The 19,296-nt window shown below is 38.4% G+C and overlaps 1 protein-coding gene across 1 annotated transcript in view; it reads left to right on the top strand.

The window, feature by feature from the left end:
- Pde11a (phosphodiesterase 11A) overlaps nt 1-19,296 on the top strand; it is a 378,401-nt gene that overhangs the window by 224,178 nt on the left and 134,927 nt on the right. Inside the window, exon 10 of the mRNA XM_047545134.1 lies at nt 18,063-18,113. Within this exon, the coding sequence (XP_047401090.1) occupies nt 18,063-18,113 (51 nt within the window). The remainder of the gene's footprint in view (nt 1-18,062; nt 18,114-19,296) is intronic.

Here is a 19,296-nt window from a genome sequence, read left to right as displayed (position 1 = left end):
AATCTCCAAGGAGAGATTTTGTCCTGTGAGCTGGATTCATAGGACACCAACAGAATACCATTTTATTCTGTCTCTCATCTCTTCCTTTAAGCCTTCTCTACTGAATCTGTCCTCACCACTCCTGGATAAATGTTTTCCAGGGTACCATGGCTTCTGACACACAAGTCTTAAATTGCCTTTGAGCTCCTCCTCTTCCCTGCCTTTAGAAGCATGTCGTCAAGAGGGTCCCAGTGGACTTCTTTACACTTCCACACTTTGCCTTCCCACTCCGAGGTGGGTTCCTGGGCAAGGGGCAGGGCAGGATGAAAGGCAAAACCTTAGCAGGTAACCTGGTGGCTACCAGCAGGATTTGCCTCTCCTGCCAGTTTACTTTCTCCTCTCAGTCCCCAGCTTCCAGTGACTCATCTGGTTCTCCCTCTCTGGGGGTCAGCTTATTCCTCCAGGCATTTCTCTTTGTCAGGGTCCTTTTTTCATTTGTTTTTAAATTTTGGTAAAATCAATATGACATGAAATTTACCATTTTAACCATCTGAACATGTACAGTTCCTTGGCGTTACCATTTTAACCATCTGTACATGTACAGTTCCTTGGCGTTTCATACATTCCCATTGCTGCGTGACTGTCACCACCATCCATCTCCAGATTTTATTCATCTCCCGACCTGAGACTGTACCCATTAAACACTATCCCCATGTCCCTCCTCACTCTTGGGGAAATACTCTACCACCATCTCACTTTGCCTATGAATCCGACTATTCTAAATAACTCATATAAGTGGAATCACATAGTATTTGTCCTTTCGTGACTAGCTTATTTCACTTAGTTTGTGGTAGATGCTGTTCTAGGTGCTAAAGATTCAGCAATTAAAAACAAAAAATATTCTCATGAACTTCATATTCCAATAGAAGACAGGTGGTAGATAAGTGAACAAATAAATTAACAAAATGAATTCATGATAATGTGTCATAAAGAAAATGAAGCAGGATGTTTTAATAAAGAGTGACTGGAAACAGAGGGCTACGGCGGTCACATTCAGAAGAACTTCCTCCAGAAGGTGACTGCTGAGCTTCATTTCCTCCTTCTTTTGTTTATTTTATAAATTTCATCCAAACCAATTTGACTGTGTAATTTTCTGCTCTAGTTTCAATGAGGCTTTTCCTTCTTGTATCTTATGAAGACACTAAGCAGAAGATTTCCGAGAGGTAATTGCCTGTACATGAAATAATTATCAGAGGTGCATCTTCTTAGAGTTTTCAGGATGCAGTGTTTACCAGCAGGCAAGGCTTTTGGATGGTCCTGAGTTTCTCTCACTGTCCATTCATGTCCTGTGGCATCCCCTTGGCTATGTAAACAAAAGAGGAGCAAACCATAGACCCAGTGTGGTTCTGCAGGGCTGTCATGGTGTATTCTTCTTCCTTTTGGGTTCCAGTGGGTTCTAAACCCCTTATATACAGGGTTGTGTCTGTGTGTCTGGCTCACCATGGTGTCCTCATGCCAGCACAGGACCTGGCCACAGGACACACGCAAGTGTTGAGTGCATCAAGAACAAGATCACAATTATGAAGTACAACAAGAACCTCAATCCTGAACATACACTGCTGCTAGGGTATTTTATGAAGTACAGTCAAGTGACTTAAAGCACAAACTTGAAAATCAAATGGTTAGGATTTTTTTTCGCATTTGTTATTTTTAGATATACATGATAGAAGGGTATATTTTGACATATTATACATACATGGGGTGCAACCCATTACAATTTGATCCCATTTTTGTGGTTGAAGATGATGTGGCGTTACAGTGGTCCTGTATTCCTATGTAAGCATAGGAAAGTTATGACCCATTCTTTCTACTGTCTTTCCTCTTCCCATCCCCACTCCCTTCCCTTCATTCCCCTTCGTCTAATCCAATGTACTTCTATACTTCCCCTCCCTACCCTCCCTGACTCTAGCTCTGCTACTTTCTGCCTCTGCATTTCTGGGCAAATCTCATAACTTCTCTGAGCTTTATTGTTCTTACTTTCCAACCCTGTGGGATTGTTATGAGGATAAAATGAAATAATGCAAGTAAATTTTTAGCACAGTACTCATAAAAATGTCAATAATAATAACAATAACATTTAACATCCCCCACTCCCGTCACTATATAGTACTTTATTTACAAAGACTTTCTCCCCGACATGAATGCTAATGCTTCAAAAACAGTTGCCATTCTTCAGAAGGTGAACGAATTATTTTTCTGGTCTCTGAGCTACAACCCTGACAGCAAAGAAGGGAACAGCACTCTCCTGGGACTGTTTCAGGAACAGCACCTTCGAGTCTTTCAGGCTGGGGGGTCTGTTTCATTTCAGGAGTGAGACATGGTTAAGCCACTAGTTGTTTTTTTCAATTCAGCTGCATCTGTTTTATAATTGGCAAAAATTCTCCTTATTGTCTATTTATGGTTTATCAGTTTAGTGATGGTTTCTGGGTTTTCATTTAGCTATTTTGTGGGAAGTGGAAGACCCTGTATCAACATTAAGCCAGATATAATTTTTAAAAAACACTATATTTTTAAGACAGTTTAGATTTACAGAAAATTTGGGAGGATAGTACAGAGTTCCCATATACCCCATGTCCAGTTTACCCTATTTTTTATATCTTATATCAGTATGGTACATTTAGTTTAATTAATGAACCAATATCACTAAATAACCCAAGTTCATACTTTATTCAGATTTCCTTAGTTTTACCTAATATCCTTTTTCTGTCCCAGGATCCCATCCAAGACACCCTACTACATTTAGACGTCATGAGTCCTTAGTCTCCTCTTGGCTGTAACAGTTTTTCACACTTTCCTTTTTTGATAACCATGACAGTATTGAGAAGTGCTGGTCAGGTACTTTGTAACATGTCCCTGTATTAGACTTTGTCTGAAGTTTTCTCATGGTTTGACTCTGATTGTTGGTTTTGGTGAGGAAGGTCACGGAGATAAAGTGCCATTAGCATCACATCATATCAAGAGTACATACTATAAAAATGACTTATAATGGTTGTTAACCTTGACTAAGGGAGTGCCTGTCAAGTTACCCCACTATAAATTTATTCTTTTCCCTGTTTTCCATTCCATACTCTTTGGAAGGAAGTTGCTATGTGCGCAAAGCTATACTTAGGGAGTAGGGAGTTGTGTTCTGTTCCTTGAGGGGGAAGAATATATACAAATTATTTAGAATATCTCTGTACAGGATATTTGTCTTATCTGCCTGTCTGACTGACTGTTTCTCTCTTCCATTTATCTCCATTTATTTATATACTCATAGATATTTATTTTATAATACTACTACTACTTTCTTTATCAAATACCATTTTATATGAGAATCCAGTTAGGTAATTTCTTAATAACAACAACAGAAAGAATTTATGGATATGAACAAGTGGCATTTCTCTGCAAGTAGTTAACAGGGGATTTCTTTGCATTTCTAAGAATGCTGCCATCATTTAAATATTTCAGACACTTTAATGGGATCCACGAGGTTTTTAAGAAACCAATAATATAGTGAATGAATTGTGACTATGTGCCAAGAACTCAACCCTCACTAAAACAACATGATAGATACTATGTAAATTTCATAAGATGTGGTATGGTACTTTATGCAATTTCAGTCTAGAAGAAGATAGAGTCAAGAGAAAGCATGATCACCATGTGTTGAGTTCCAGGAAAAGAGGTAGGTACAATGTCAGGGGAAGCATGAAGCAGGGGCAAGTAATTCAGAGAGTTCTTCATAACTGCTTTGCAGAGAGGGTAACTGCTGAGTGACAAGTAGCAGTGAGTTATACAGTTTGAAAGATTAGCAGGAGTGCTCCAGGCAGAAGGAAAGTCGTGGGAGCAAGTAGGGCGGACTGAATAGCATGCTGTTCAGACCAGGATAGCTAGGACAAGGGCACAGCAGAGAGAGGCAGGCGTGAGACTGGACAGGGCCCAGATCACAAAAGACACTCATGCTACATGAGGGAATTTGAACTTTATTCAAAGGATTGAGGGATTTTCACCAAAAAAGGAACATGGTTAGTTTGACATTTTAGACAGAACATCCTGGCACCTACAGAGAAAAAGATTAATCTCAGTATTTGGTAATCATATTTTGTGTTTTTTTAAAACAAAATGTTGAGCATGTTTTCATTTTATTTCCTATTAAATTATATTTGATCATTTGCCAAAATCAAATCCACCTTCAAAGGATTTGTCACCACTGCCATGGTCTAGGGAATGTTCAGGATCCTGGACAGAGTTTCCAAACATACCAGAATGTTTGGAGTAAGTTAACATAGTCCCCATGGTTACCCTAAGAAGGAAATATTATTTGGATGCACTTATTCTGGCTTATTTGAAAATGTTTCTTTAATTGGTTTATGCTCTTCTTTCTTCAGTTTTACGATGTTATTTTTTGGTGCTTTAAAAATGCTACATTTATTAAATGTTTATCATATGTCAGGCACTATGATATGCACTTTACATATAGCTCACTGGACTTGCACCAAAACAGCATGGAGTGGACAGTATTTTTTCCACTTGACAGATGAACAGACAAAAGCTCAGCAGGTGTAGAAACTTGCTGAGGAAGGTCTATAACTGCACAGCAAGTAGCAGAGCCAGATTTAAGATCAGGTCTATGAATTTCAAAGGGTTATGTTGTGCAGACTGGGTGGCATCTGTCTTTGGCATTTGCCATTGTTCCTTGGCTGGCTATAATGGAGGTGGGAAGAGTGGCAAGGTAATGGGCCTACTTTCTTTACCAGGAGGCTTGCTTCTGGCTTGTAAGATTGAAGAACAAATGATGAAGAGCCCATTGATTCAAAAGCTCTAGTTGAATAAAACACCCTCAGAAAAGGTTTTCCTCCTCTTCTTTTACTTCACTGAAAATTACTAACTTATCAGTAAGGAACTATTCTTGTCAACCCTAATGCTTTGGACTTATAATACAGATTCTAGAATAAGTCAGATTCTGAGCCGAGCTCTAGCAGCTTGATCCTTAATTCAGTCTTGTCCAAACCAAATGCAGAATCTAAGTTGGGTCAAGTTGATCATTCCACAGTGAGATATTCTTGCTTTAGCTTGTTGGCTTCTCTTGTAATCATTGGCTTGTGAAACCCAGGCTTATAGTTGGCCAAGTAAAATACTGGCATTCATTTTGGCTGGAATGGTCAGAATCTTGACAGTGCCTTGATACCAAGGCAGTAAGAGGAGGCTGCTTTCAAGGTGGGAAATCACACATGGATCTAGCCAGATGGAGCCAAGTCTATAAACCATTTAGAAAGAGACGAAGGTTACCTGCATCTCTTCCCTCATTCCCCACTCCATATTACACTGAGTTTGTACATGTCTGAACCATGTAAACTATACATTACAAACCTTTTCTGTAGTCCTACAAACAGCCCACCAACACTATAATCGGGGAATAAGTCCTAGAAGTGGGAATGGAGCATGGGATATATGGAGAATTTGAGGGACCTGGAATTTAGTCTAGGGACTCCCAGGTACCTGGAACATAATCTAGTAACCTGTCCCTAGGGATCCCTGCACTTTTCTCCCAAGAAGATGAACCAGAACCAAAGATAACCCTTCAAAAAGTAGAACCTTTCAAAACTCTGGGCCCAGGATCTAAGGCAGTACTGCACTCCCAGGCCAGTGCCTGAGCATCATGACCCTAGCCAGGCTCCCATGAGTATTTCTCTCCACCACCTGCCTTTGCTATCATCTTGTAACAAAGGCATAGTTAGATCTTTCCAAAAGGCTTGATGTAGCTAAGATTTTAAAGCATTGAAAAATATGTTTATATGAATATATGTGTGGGTTGATGAAATAATTAATAGTAAGTTTTAGAGGCTGGGGTTGTGGCTCAGTGGTAGAGTGCTTGCCTGGCATGTGTGAGGCACTGGGTTTGATCCTCAGCACCACATATAAATAAATAAAATAAAGGTTAAAATTTTAAAAAAATAGTAAGCTTCAAGTTAATCTATGTACAAACCCCAGGGGCTAGTTGTGGGATTTTTGTGTCATCTGGCCTAACTAAAAGTCTGGAAGTATTTGGTGATGCAGGAACCTCATCAAAGCAGGTCTTAAGTGAGTGGGACACACATTTTTTTTTTTTTAAATTTACTTCATAGATAAAACTACTCAGGGTTCTCTTCAATCCTCTGCCCAGTGGAAAGAGAAGCCTGGCTGTAGACACCCATGAAGGCATTTTAAAAGACACCTATAAACGGGAGTGTGAAAGCCTACCCACCCTTCTTATCCATGCCCCAATTGACCTCCGTTCATTTATACTGATAAACTCTGAGATGGCTCACCCAGCAGGTAACAATCACCTCATGTCCAGAATACTATGCTTAAAAGGAAGCAAAGGAAAGACCAACAGAACATCGGCTCAGGATTTGGAACCAGAGCAGCACTTACCTGCTTCAGTCCTTTCCCTATCATTGAATACCACCATGTGATCCTCATAAATAAGTTTTCAAATCCTCAATTTTCTTACTTCTGTTTCAAAAAGTCACCCACCAAAAAACAGTCCTTCCATTAGCCAAAAACTCCAGGTTTGGCTACATAGACCTTTCTCCAAACCTTGCATTCATCTGCCCACAAATGATTAAATCCATTGCATGAAATAAAACTAGGGACCAAAAGACCATTTTAAAAATCAGATATTCACAAAGAGCATGCATTTGTTTGGGGGTGTAGCAGGGTGAGGATTATACCCAGCTTGCCAAGGAATGAAATTATACACCCAGAAAGATGCCTCTCATATGGCTCTGTGCAGGTAACAGCAGCTCTGAACTTGGCAGAGATGAGGGAGAAACTGCTTTCATCTTTGAAAAGGAGAGAAATATTTTTTTTAATTTAATGAGTGCACTGGACTCAATTAGATATACTTCCCTTTGGAAAATTTTTCTTATCCCCAACAAGTGCCTACACTTGTATTATGCAAAAGGCAAATTGAATATGATTTAAACCGTGGCTCCTTTCTAACCTCCTGTTACCCTCCTCTTTGCCCGCTCTGTTCCACTGGCCTCCTTTCTTATGCTTGAACATGTTAGACACATTCCTGCCACATTGCACTTGTATCCTGCACCCTCTCCCCCTGATATACATGTCTCTTTCCTTCTGCAACTTCAGGTCTTTATTTACACTATTCATTACCACCTTCATGGATAATCCTATTTAAATTTGCAAGTACCCCTCCTTCACTGCTCCCCAATCTCCCTTCCCTGCTTTGTTTTTCTCCACAGTACTCATTGCATGCTATCATTTTTACTTCTTTAGTTTTGTTGTCCTGTCTTCATTCTACATTGTAAGCTCCATGTTGACAAGAATTTTTGTCTCTTCTGTTCACTGGTGTATGCCCAGCTCCCAGAATGTTCCTAAAACATAACTGATACTCTTCACATATTTGTTGGCTGAAAAATCTAAAGGTATTATGTTTCCTCAGCCCTGCCTCATAGTCAAGTAGAGGAACTCACCATCTGCAGTTTTAGTCCTGCCAAGCTATGAATCAGAAAGTGGTCCAACCTCTCCTTTTCCTTCTCATTACTGGGTTCTGGAATTAGCCAGCAGTGTGGGAAATGGGGCTCTAGGCACTCACACAAGAGAGAGCAGTCCTACGCCTGGGTCCAGTGTACCTGTACATGGGACCCTCAAACCTTCCCCCCACTTATTTTCCTGCCCCCCTGGTGTATCGTTTCCAGAATGCAGGGCTGAGCACACCTGTGACTCTGGTCCTTCTCTCTCTGGGTGGGAGATCCCTGTGCACTGCTGCAGAGATCTGGGTGTCCACTTCCACCCTCCTGGTCTCTCCCACATCCCCTCGTGCCCACCTCCAACCCGCCCTCCACAAGCAGCCAGTGTCATCCTTTATATAGACTGGGGATCCACTTCATAAGGTCAAGTGCAGGAAATACCACATAGCATACCAAGGGAATGAATGCCACAGAAGTGAGAGGTGGCCATTTCTGGGTGGAGTGTGATCAAGGAGGGGCACATAAAGTGCTTCCAAAGTTTCAGGGGTGAGAAAACTAACTATTACATGGTGGTCTCTTGCCTAAAATCACCCAGTGGCCTCCCATGACCAGCAACATGCCTCCTCAGCCTCCAGGCCCTGGCTGCCCTGGTGCTTGACCAGCTCTTCCACCCCACTTTCGGGCTCCCCACCTCACTCACATCACTCTCGCACCACTTCCAACCTACTTCTCCTGCTACCCCAAAGGTGTTTCCCCAACCCGTGAGCTGGCTGGTTCTTTTTATTTTCCAGGTCTCAGTTTAAATACCACCTTCTCAGAGAAACCCATCCCCATGCAACTTTCCTGCCACCTCCCCACACCCTCCCATCCACACCCACCGTGTCTCTCAGCATTTTGCTTCTTGACTTTGTAGCAGTCATTTCCAGGCATATGCTTGTCCGGTGTCAGTCTCTACTGCCGCAAGAAATCCACTAAGACAGAAACTGTGTGCACACCCAAATTAAGTGCTTCACCCAAATTAAGTCCTCCACAGATGTGTCTTGATTGCGTGGATGGTGTATGATCTAGACAGCCCTAACTGCTTTGATGCCGTTTCCTCATCTACTCCTTCAAATCGAATCTGACCTATATGGCCACCAACATTGGCTCAACAGATTAGAAATGGTCCTGTTTAGTCTTACCACTGGGCTTCCTTTGTTCTGTGGTCACCAGTCATCCCACGACCCCAGTCAGTTTTACAGTGGCCCAGACTAGGCCTGGTCACCCCTTACTTTTCACTCCAAAGAGAACTCCAAACAAAGCCACACAAAGTGCTCCATGGTATTCCTATGTAACCAATGCAGATAAACAATGCATCTCTCTCGAATGATAGACCAACTGTGACAGTAGCCCTATTGATTATGCAAAAATCATTGGGGAGAGATATAGGAAATAAGTATACGTAAATATGTAATAATGAGATACCAGAAATATGGTATTAAATGAAATCAGACTACTAATAGTTCCAGATATATAAATTGCAGGTTTGGCACATGCTATAGTTGTTTTAGAAGCAAAAATAACTAATCCTAGTTTGCTCAATTAGTTCAAAAGAATGTTATGTCCTCCTTTGTTCTTAATAAATGAGAAAAGCAAGTAAGCAAGGAGTTCATTAGAAAAGCATTTGTGAAACATTGATACGTTTAATAACCTTCATGATTAAGAAAAACAGCCTCACTCTAAAACAGAATGTGGGGAGTAATGCTACTGTGGGAACAGAACACTTATTTTAAAACAGTTATAAATTATAGTCCAATATGCATATGTATAGAGTCATATTGAATCACACTAAGAATTAATCATAAAACCTTTTTAATTTAAGTGTTAATGGTTGAGGTCCTTTGTGAGAGACTACTAAAAACTTAAAAAAAAAACACAGAAGAATCATTACCACATGAAACTTTTTCAAAAGCAGTAAGCCATTCTTTCATTCTAATGACATTGAAATGATTGAAATTAATAACTATTTCCTGACCGTTATGTAACAGAAGTAAGGCAATCATTATCCTTTTCTTACAATAATTTTCTTGTGCAGCTATTAGAACGTGTTTAGTCAAAGCAACACTATTTAATGGTTATAAACTGTATGTATTATATATGTTAAATATAAATAATAACTAAATGTTTACTTTAATCTTACCTATTTGGAGATCTTATCTACCAAACACAGCTCTTTGTAACACAGAAGAGTATCAGAAAGTAAACAAAAATCCAATAAACCACAAAATTCATGCAGTAGAGTTCATAGATAGACTCATTTGCCTTGGTTTTAAACACAGTTATAACCCAACTTGTACTTGACTGCCCAGCCCCTTTGGCAACCATTACAGCCAGATATTTCTGGTTCTCTGCCTTCAGGACCCATAGTAGGAATATACTTCCTCCCTCTCTTGAAGTTAGATGGAATCCTTTAATTTGCTCTGACCAGGGAAAAGTGATTGGAAAATGCAGATATTTCTCACCTTTTATTAATGAGGAAACTAGCAGTTAGGCCAAGGTTACAGGACCAGTGGAACCAGGATTATGAGCTCAAGCTGACACAAAGTTCATATGCTCCAAAGCCAAGCTGTACTGCTTCACAGTGTTGGTGTATTAACTTGTGACACTGTTTTGTTCAACTTTTTCACCACTGTGACAAAAAAGACCTGATAAGAAGCGTAAAAGTTTATTTGGCTCAAGGTTTCAGAGAACTCAGACTCTGGATAGCCTACTCCATTGCTCTGGGTTATTTCATGGTGGCTTCTTCAATCAGGCATGTGACTTCATAGTGCTCTTTGGTCTCTCTTTTTCTACTTGATACTTCATCCTTCAGGTTTCTCCATGTGGCTGAGCTTCTCACAGGTAAATGAATCTCATAAAGAGTGGTCATGGCTGCAAGAGGAACTGTTTCAAGAGCCAGGAAATAGAAACTTCCAGGCTCTGAAGTCCTGGGTCCAGGCCACTGGCCCAACAACACTCTTGTCAGTGATGCCACCACAATGTACTTCACCCAGAATGAAGAAGGGACAAAGATTCCACCTCTCATAGGAGGAGCATCCAAGGATGTGTGACCTTCTTAATCTGCCACACATCATAATTTGAATGAAGTTGCAGAGTGTTTATCCACTGGCAAATGCATGGGTACCAATAGTTAGCAGTTTATGGGCAAAGGGTGAGTTTGGGCAGGTGCAAATGAATGTCAGTGCTGTGACTATACACTAGCTAACGGTAATATTTATACTTATGAAACCAGTTTTAGGGCACTTTTAAAAATTAGTTTGAGATTTGGAATACAATCCCTAATATTACATTTTAATCTGAGTAATGATATGGTGATTAAATTAATTCTTTGACTGGGGTGAAGAAGTGATAAACACATTCCTTATCCTAAATTGAGGGGTCTATCAAACCATTGAAGAAGTTGACTCTCATCTTTGATGAAACAAATGCAAAAATTGCATATTTATTCTCTCCAGAAATTTACTTGTAGAATTCAGCCAAGATGGACAGATCTTATATTAATCCAGAAGTCAAAGCCTCTTGTGGGCACGGGAGCAAATTTCTGTGAAGGCAGATTTCATCTACAAAACTCTTTGGAAAGTTCCTTTTACTCTTATCCTCCTGAGCACAGTTTGATAGATACATTTGTTTTCTTCCTATTTCAATATAAATTTGAACTTGTTTTTTTTCAAAACCAAGGCTATTCTTTTAAGTACCCAGTAAGATTGACCCAGGAAGAACTTGGTACTTTCTTCTAATTGCAATTTCTTGTACCATTCTATCAGTTAAATGGAGAACTTGTAGCTCCTTACCTGCAGTCCCTGTTTCTTATATCACAAAGGACTGGAAGCTGTCCTCAAAGCTAATAGGTCGATCTCCAATACAAATTTTGTTAATGCAAATGAAAATGAAGATAAAAACTACATCTATATTTTAAGTACATCTTTGATCATTGAAATTTAGATATCTGTGATTTTCTTAGAATATATCTTTGCATCTCTTTTGTTATGGTCCCGTTATTAGATGTCACCTCAAAGCTCATGTGTGAGAGCTTGAGGTGAAACAATTGGGTTATGAAAGTCTTAACCTAATCAGTGCATTAATCTGCTGAAAGGGATTAACTGGATGGTAACTATGGGCAGTAGGGTGTGGTTGGAGGAGGTGGGTCTGTGGGGGCGTGTCTTTGGGGTATATATTTTGTTCCTGCTGAGTGGAGCTCTCTCTTGTTTCCTGGTGCCATGTTCCCAACCGCTTTCTTCTGCCACGATGTTCTCTGCCTCACCTCAAGCAATGAAATCTATGAAATGAGACCTCTGAAACAATGAACCCCAAACTTTTCTAATTGTTCCTGTCAGGTCTTTAGTCACAGCAGTGAATAAAACTGATTAAAACATCTTTCATCAGCAGAGCCCTTACTGAGTTTAATCCTGTAGGTCTCGTCTTATGTTTCCATTGCTTGCAGCTACATAGCACACATACTACCACTCTTTCCTCCCAGTGTTTTTGGAATACATCACTAATTGATCACAGCACACCTTCTAGCTGAGCCCCTCCTTAGGCTTCAACAGCCATTTGTAGTACAGTGCTTTCCTCAGCAACTAGCAACCAAGGAAAATAGAGGCTCCACAGAAAATGTATTTTCCAGGATGGTAATAAGATGCCCAATGACTTCTACATAGTAGGTACCCCAGAAATATACATCGATACAAATGACAAGTGTTGCCCTTCTTTCCCACATGTAGTCACTAAAAAGCAGCTGATCCTAAGGTCATTCAGACAATTGATTAAATATTCATTTACTGCCCCAGAGTCAGCAGACACCTTTAATTCTATTTTAAATTTTTAAAGTTCAAGTTTTTAGATTTTTAAAGCTATTTTGATTTAATGAAATGTTCCAAAGGTCATGATAACAGACCGCAGTTATCTGAAATACGATTTGAGCTTCTCACTCACTCCAGTAGACAGCAGACAGTTTTGTAAATATTTGACAATGGAAACTAAGGATTTCTCAGTTTCAGCACATCCATTCAGTAGCCATGTATTTGAATTCTGTCATCAGCTTGTTAAGAAGACCTGGAGTATGATGCTTTACACAGTTTGATGACACTTCTGTCAGGTCATTGCAAGTAAATTGGCTTTTCATCTCTTAGGGTTTGTTACCTTTCCTAGCTAGAGGACTACTACTGCTGACAGCAAAGTTTCTTTATCTCTTCAGAGAATATAAATTATTTGGGATTTTATTTCAGACCAAGTTAGCTTAATTTGATGTCAGTTCAGTTTCCAAGAGTTACCAAGTGCCACTTTACCACCAGAGCTGTAAACATATCAGTAAATACTCATTCAGTCCTTTTCTGTCCTAGAGAGCCAGTCTGGGTCCTCAGTGGGTTTTGTTTCTCCACTCTGTTAAGTGGTTTCTTTACATTTATACTCCCCTCTGCTAGTTTCTTCAATGGTTTGTTTCTCAATTCAGTAGCAACTTTCCAGATCCATAACAAGTTAACAATCAAAACAATTGGTGTACAAGGTGTGCCCTCAACTACTCTGGGGCATTTTCTGGGATTGCAAGACAAGCATTTGGCTGTAGTCTTGAACTGCTTGTGGCAGAGGCCAAAGCTTGATACAGTGTCCTATTTCATAGCTCTGCTCATTGTTTTCCCTTTGAAATATATTTAATTGTCTTTTTCCCGCTGTGCAAACTCAACACAAAAACGGACTTCTTTGCTCTGTCTTTGATGGGTCTGACGATTGCCTTATCTTGCTTTTTTCATTTTGCTAGGAGCAAGTTCAGTCCAAAAGTTGATTGAAGTTGTAGGGTTTTGCAAATAATGATTTATTTTAGAAACGATAAAGAATTCTTAAGTCAGAGTTCACCACTAAAACGGAGTCACTGGTTTTAACTTTAAAATATTTTCTAAATTAACTCCCATACAAAAAATAAATCTATCTGGGATAGAAATTTTTTTGTGAAAGTTTAACATTCATCAAGTGTTCTGTGGATCAACTGTTTACTTTTGTATGTAAGCTTTATACACATTTTATTTAGCTGTCAAAAAAATTAATTAGTGTGTATGTTATGACTGAGCTCTCATAACCTACCAGTGCTTCTCATAAAGACAGTATATATATCATTAGATTTTGCAAATGACTCTTTCTTCAAAACTATTATGAAGCATTTGATTAAAACTTTTTTGCTTGATCAAAGAGAATTTTCTAAAGCATATGGTGTACTAGATCATTGCTATGAAATATAAAATTTAGGAAATTCAAAAAGCTTATCAAATTAATATAGCCTGGAATTATGAAGAAATTTTTAATGTATCTAAGAAAGTTTAAATGTAATACTTAAAAATATACCTTTATTTATTAAATTTTGTTCTCAACTAGAAATTTGCTTGATTTTTAGTTACTAACTGTAACATATAATATTATTTATGTAAGAATAATGATTTTCTTTTGAATATTGGCTATGCTAAAGGTAATCAGAAATTGCTTTTGATCTATTCCCTTCAATTTAGTCACACATATTAGGTCAATAAGATTATGTAGCTGTATTAGTTTGCTAGTGTTGCCTTAACAAAATGTCACAGACTGGATGGAGTAAACACCAGAAATTTGTTTTCTCACAGTTATGGAGGACAAAAATCCATGTCCAAGGTATCAGCACCTTTGGTTTCTTTTGAGACCTCTTTCTTTGGCTTGCAGATGGCTGTCTTCTTGCTGCGTCCTTACTTGAGCACCTCTTAGTTCTGTGTGTTGTCTCTATTCTAATCTCCTCTTCTGTGAGCATACCAGTCATGTTGTATTAGGGCCCACCCATATGAGCCCATTATACCTTAATTATGCCTTTAAAGAACTCATCTCCAAATATGGCCACATTCTGAGGGTTAGGAACTCAGAAAGTGAATTTGGCATGGTGGGGGACACAATTCAACTCATAACAACAGCATTGCAGAAAGAATTCCAGACTCAAGGCATTTGATAAACTTGCTATTAAATATTATGAAGAAAAAGTCACTGGGAGATATGTGATGTATTGAAAGGAAAAACAAGAATATGTTGGAATATGATTCAACCTTTTTCCTGATTTGTTTCCAGCCCTCTTGATTTGGAGTGGGTAGAAGTAGGGTTGCCAGATAAAACACTGCATGCCTTGTGAATCTGAACTTCAGATAAATGGCAAATCATTTTTTTAGTATAAATATGTCCCAAGTAGTGTAAGTATTTATTGCTGATCTAAAATTCAAGTTTAGCTAGGCATCCTGTATTTTTATTTGCCTAATCTAGCAACCCTACATGTACTGCTCATATCTAATGCATAGTATGATTTCATCCAGGAACTGGCACCAATTCTGGCCACTAATAAACAAACAGAAAAGCCTATGAGAAATAGAGATGTTTTTCTTTCAAGTTGAGCTTATTTCTTACTCCTTGATTCATCAAACATACTGAGTGCTAACTAAGTATCAGGCATAATCCCAAGAACAGGGGACATAACAGTGTAGTGGGGAGGTGGGCAATGATCAAGATGAGGAGCAACTCCAGTTTGAGAATCATGAGCAAGCAATGAAGGCACTTATTTCCTTAAGTCTTAACCTTACACCATACACAAATTTAATTTCAGATGTATCATACACCTAAAGACAAATTATGAAGTTCTGGAAAACAGCACAAGATATCTGCAAGTTGGGGGAAGAAGTGAAAAACATTTCTTCAAAGGGACACGTGAAACAATAACTATAAAATTGACAAATACACTAAATCAAAATTTAAAACTTCTATTTATTAAAAGACATTAAAATAGCCAGGTATAGCAGTGAATGCCTGTAATCCCAGAGATTTGGGGGGCTTAAGCCAGAGGATCACTTGACCCCAAGAGTTTGAGGCCAGCCTGGGCAAAAAAATGAGACCCCATCTCAAGAAAATAAAAAATAATTAATAAATAAATCACAGACTAGGAGGTAATATTTATGAAATATATATCTGATAGAGATTTTGAGTCCCAAATATACAAAGAACTACACCTCAATAACAAACAGAAGAAACTAATTTTAAATGAGCAGAAAATCTTCATCTGTAATAATAATTTACATCACTGATTCAAACAGTTTCAATTTAGTGGAGCAAATAGCTTTTAGTTTTTTTTTTTTAATAATAAAGGAAGTGGGGAAATTTTTAAACAAGAGATGGTAAGCTTTATATGCTAAAAGCCTGGGTAAGCACCACCTCGTGGCAGAGATTTTGAATTGCAACTTGAATTTGATTTTTTGTTTTGTTTTGTTTTTATTTGGGGGTGGAGGGTAAATAAAGACAAGTTTTGAAGATTTAACCTGCAAAAAGATACTTGTGAACACAAAGAAACCATAGACAAATTAGGGTTTTTCATAATAAAGTTCAACCAAAAAAACCCAAAGTCTATTTGCTTATTTTGCATTGAAAATGCCTATTAAGAATTATGAATCAATGAAGATCATATGATGATACATAACTAAATATCTATTGGATAGTGTCTTAGTTGAATATTAATAATTTGATTATAAATTGATTATTTGTGTACCAGGTATTCAACATGTAATATTGCATTTAATCTTCCTAAAAGACATACCACCACAGAATATCTCCATAGTTAACATTTTCTCAGTAGAAAATTGCTTCATTCTTAATAACCAAGCCTCAGAGAAAATATTTATCTCTTAGTACAACATTTTTGTGAGTCCCTTCCAAAGGTGGAAAAAGAAGTAAAGTCAGTCATAAAAGTGTTTGCAAAGAGAAGATATAACTTAATTCAAGGAAACTTTAGAAGATAACACTTGAAACAACTTACAACCTAATGTCATTTTTGTCATATCTATACCTGTGAATTTTAGTGTATTTTCATTAAGTCTTGGGAAGTTGCTACAGATCTTACAATGCATTCTACTTCTTTTTCCAGTTAAAATTAATGAAAATATCCCCTTGTTAGTGTTTTCAGGTAGAACCTTGGATTTTAAATAGTTTACTGCTGCTAATCAGGAGATAACTCTATAGAACTATTTGATATACTATCCTGTGAATGAAGCTCCAAGAGATTACCCAAATTTGCAGGAGTTAGGTATGGCATCGTGGCTCAAGAGGCTATATTCTAACCTTCATGAGACACTGTCTCTGTTTTTGTCTATTGTTGTACACTTCAATCACACAGTATGTGCCCTGTGTCAATGTTTATTCGAGTTCTTAGTTATTAGTTTGGCATGTTACTAGATTAATGTGTAACCCAAAATGGAGTTCTGTGGCTAATTAGATTGGTGAAGGGCTAAGTTACTTTTCAGAACCAAATTATGATTCTCTAAGATTGGTATAGGGATTTTCCAAACTTTTTCTTTTATTTGTATAGATAAGGAATGAGTTTGGTTACATAAAACATATAACATGTATACATCATACATGTGTACACTCATACATATATATGCCTTGTAACATACTGATTCTGGCTTAAACGTGTGGTGGTATGTTTATTTGTCCCACAAAACAAGGATCCTGGGGCAGGGAAGCCCATGGCCAGGTTTTTTCCTCTTTCCTTTCCTGCTCAACTGTCCACACTAGCTGGCATTCACACTCATGGGTGGCACCTTTTGGGCACCAGATTTTAGTCACCTCTGGGCCTGCAACTAAATTCCAGGGATGAAGGAAAAGTAAATGAAAGAGGCAGTCCCAACACTCCCACCCACATTTCCCTGACCAGAGCAGGGTCATCTGACCACCTTACATGACTATCCTGTGCTGCTCAGAGCCTGTGAATTGTTTTTTTGTTTTGTTTTGGTTTTGGTTTTGGTTTTGGTTTTTACATTTAAGCCTCTGTTGCAGTGAGTTATGATGTGGTGATAAACCACAAAGGCTGATTTCTTGCTCACGTGACATGTCAACAGCTGCATGCTGACTGTGACTCTGCTCAATGTGTCTTTATTTTGGATTCCAGGCAGCAAGTACAGCCCTTTTGGGTCATGCCCTTCCCATGCTAGAGGGAAAAGGGAGATGTCAGAACCATGTGATCACTCTTCAAAATACTGCTCAAAAGTGGCATCTGTCATTTCCCCTCACATTCCGTTGACCAGAGCATATCACATGCCACAGCTGATGTCAATAGTGCAACGGAATATAATCCTCTACAAAAAAGGGTTTCAAATATTTAACAATGTAATCTATCCCACATAATATAAGCAGGCAAGTGAGAATAGGAAGGGAATGGAAGTTTAGTTAGCGACCCACGATATCTGCCACAGGACATACACTAACTTTTTACTTATTTTCAGAGCATTTCACAAGGCAAGTATTCATATCCTTTGGTAACTGTGGTCCTGAGTCACATTATGTCCCTTTAATGAAATAACTACTTATAGAAAAATCTTGTTATAAAATAACTTTAATCTGTGTCACAGATGATTAATACAAAATTGTTTCCATAAATTAAAATCCACTGTTAAGTGAAGGTGATAAACATGAGTAAAGCTTATTGTTAAACCAAAATTTCAGAAAATACTATCATGTTTAGTTATTAAAGTTTGTTCTTTTCTTCTGAATCAGGTGCTATCATACCATGCAACATGTTCAAAAGCTGAAGTTGACAAGTTTAAGGTAAGGAAGGAAATAATTGCACTATTAATGCATAAAATTAACCTTTGCCTGGCCTCCTGATCCTTTGTCACATGCCTCTATAAAATTAGTCCTGCCCACTGGTCATTGAAGGAATAGAACTGGGCAGTGTGTTTGGATATTTCCATTTTCAAGGGGAAGAGAACTTATAAATAACTGAGATCACCCTCATGATCTCTTCAATGATTCAGTATTTCTTTCCATTCATTAGGTAAGCAGAATCTCAGGGGGAAAAATCTGTGTAATATGGTAAGAATCAGGACACCTGGTTTTGTCATTGGGTTTATGTCTAATTTACTGTTCACTTTCAATCCTACCAGGCAGTTTTCAACAAAGGCCAAAACATAAAAGAAACTGATTTTCATCCATTTTGAGTCTTGGAGTCTTTATTTATTTACTTATTTATTATACCAGGAACTGAACCCAGGGATGCTTAACCACTAAACCATGTCCCCAGCCCTTTGTATTTTTTTATTTTTAGACAGGGTCTCACTAAGTTGTTCAGGGCCCCACTAAGTTGCCGAAGCTGGCTTTGAACCTACAATCTCCTGCCTCAACTTTTCTGGGATTACAGGCATGTATCACTGTGCCTGACTGGTGTCTTCATTTTAAAATTTCTGTGGAGGTTTAGAGATCAACGGGAAATATACCACAGCCAGAAGAAAGATCATGTTATGTATTGTAATATTAATATGTAATATTTCTTGGTGATGGCTTTTCTTTCAACAGTCTCATTTGCATATAGATGCATACATTTATCCTCCGGGGGGGAAAATGGAATAGAGGCCTTTGGGTCCAATAATTGAATCAGATCATTAGAACGGAATTAGATGAACAACAAAAGGGGATAAAGAAAAACCTCAAACACTAAGAGTAGGGATAGGAGAATTCTTCAGAAGGGTTGCACATCTATAGCAGGCATGTAATGAGCTGTTTGGGCTCCATCCAGGGACATGATTTATTATTGGTTAGACATATGCTTAGGGAAAAGACCTACAATGGTACCCAAGATCAAAAGGAGAGATGGTACCAGCAAGAGGTGACCACTGACAGCAGAGGAAAGATGTGGAACAACCAAAACCACAGCAGTCAGGGCCCTTGTTGTAAAGGCAAACATCCTGTATATTATTTTAGTCTGTTTTCTGTTACTATAACAAAATACCTG

This window comes from Sciurus carolinensis, chromosome 3, assembly GCF_902686445.1.
Source record: "Sciurus carolinensis chromosome 3, mSciCar1.2, whole genome shotgun sequence".
Taxonomy (NCBI): Eukaryota; Metazoa; Chordata; class Mammalia; order Rodentia; family Sciuridae; genus Sciurus; species Sciurus carolinensis.
Note: the sequence above shows the minus strand (reverse complement) of the source record. Positions and strands in the feature narration are given on the sequence as shown.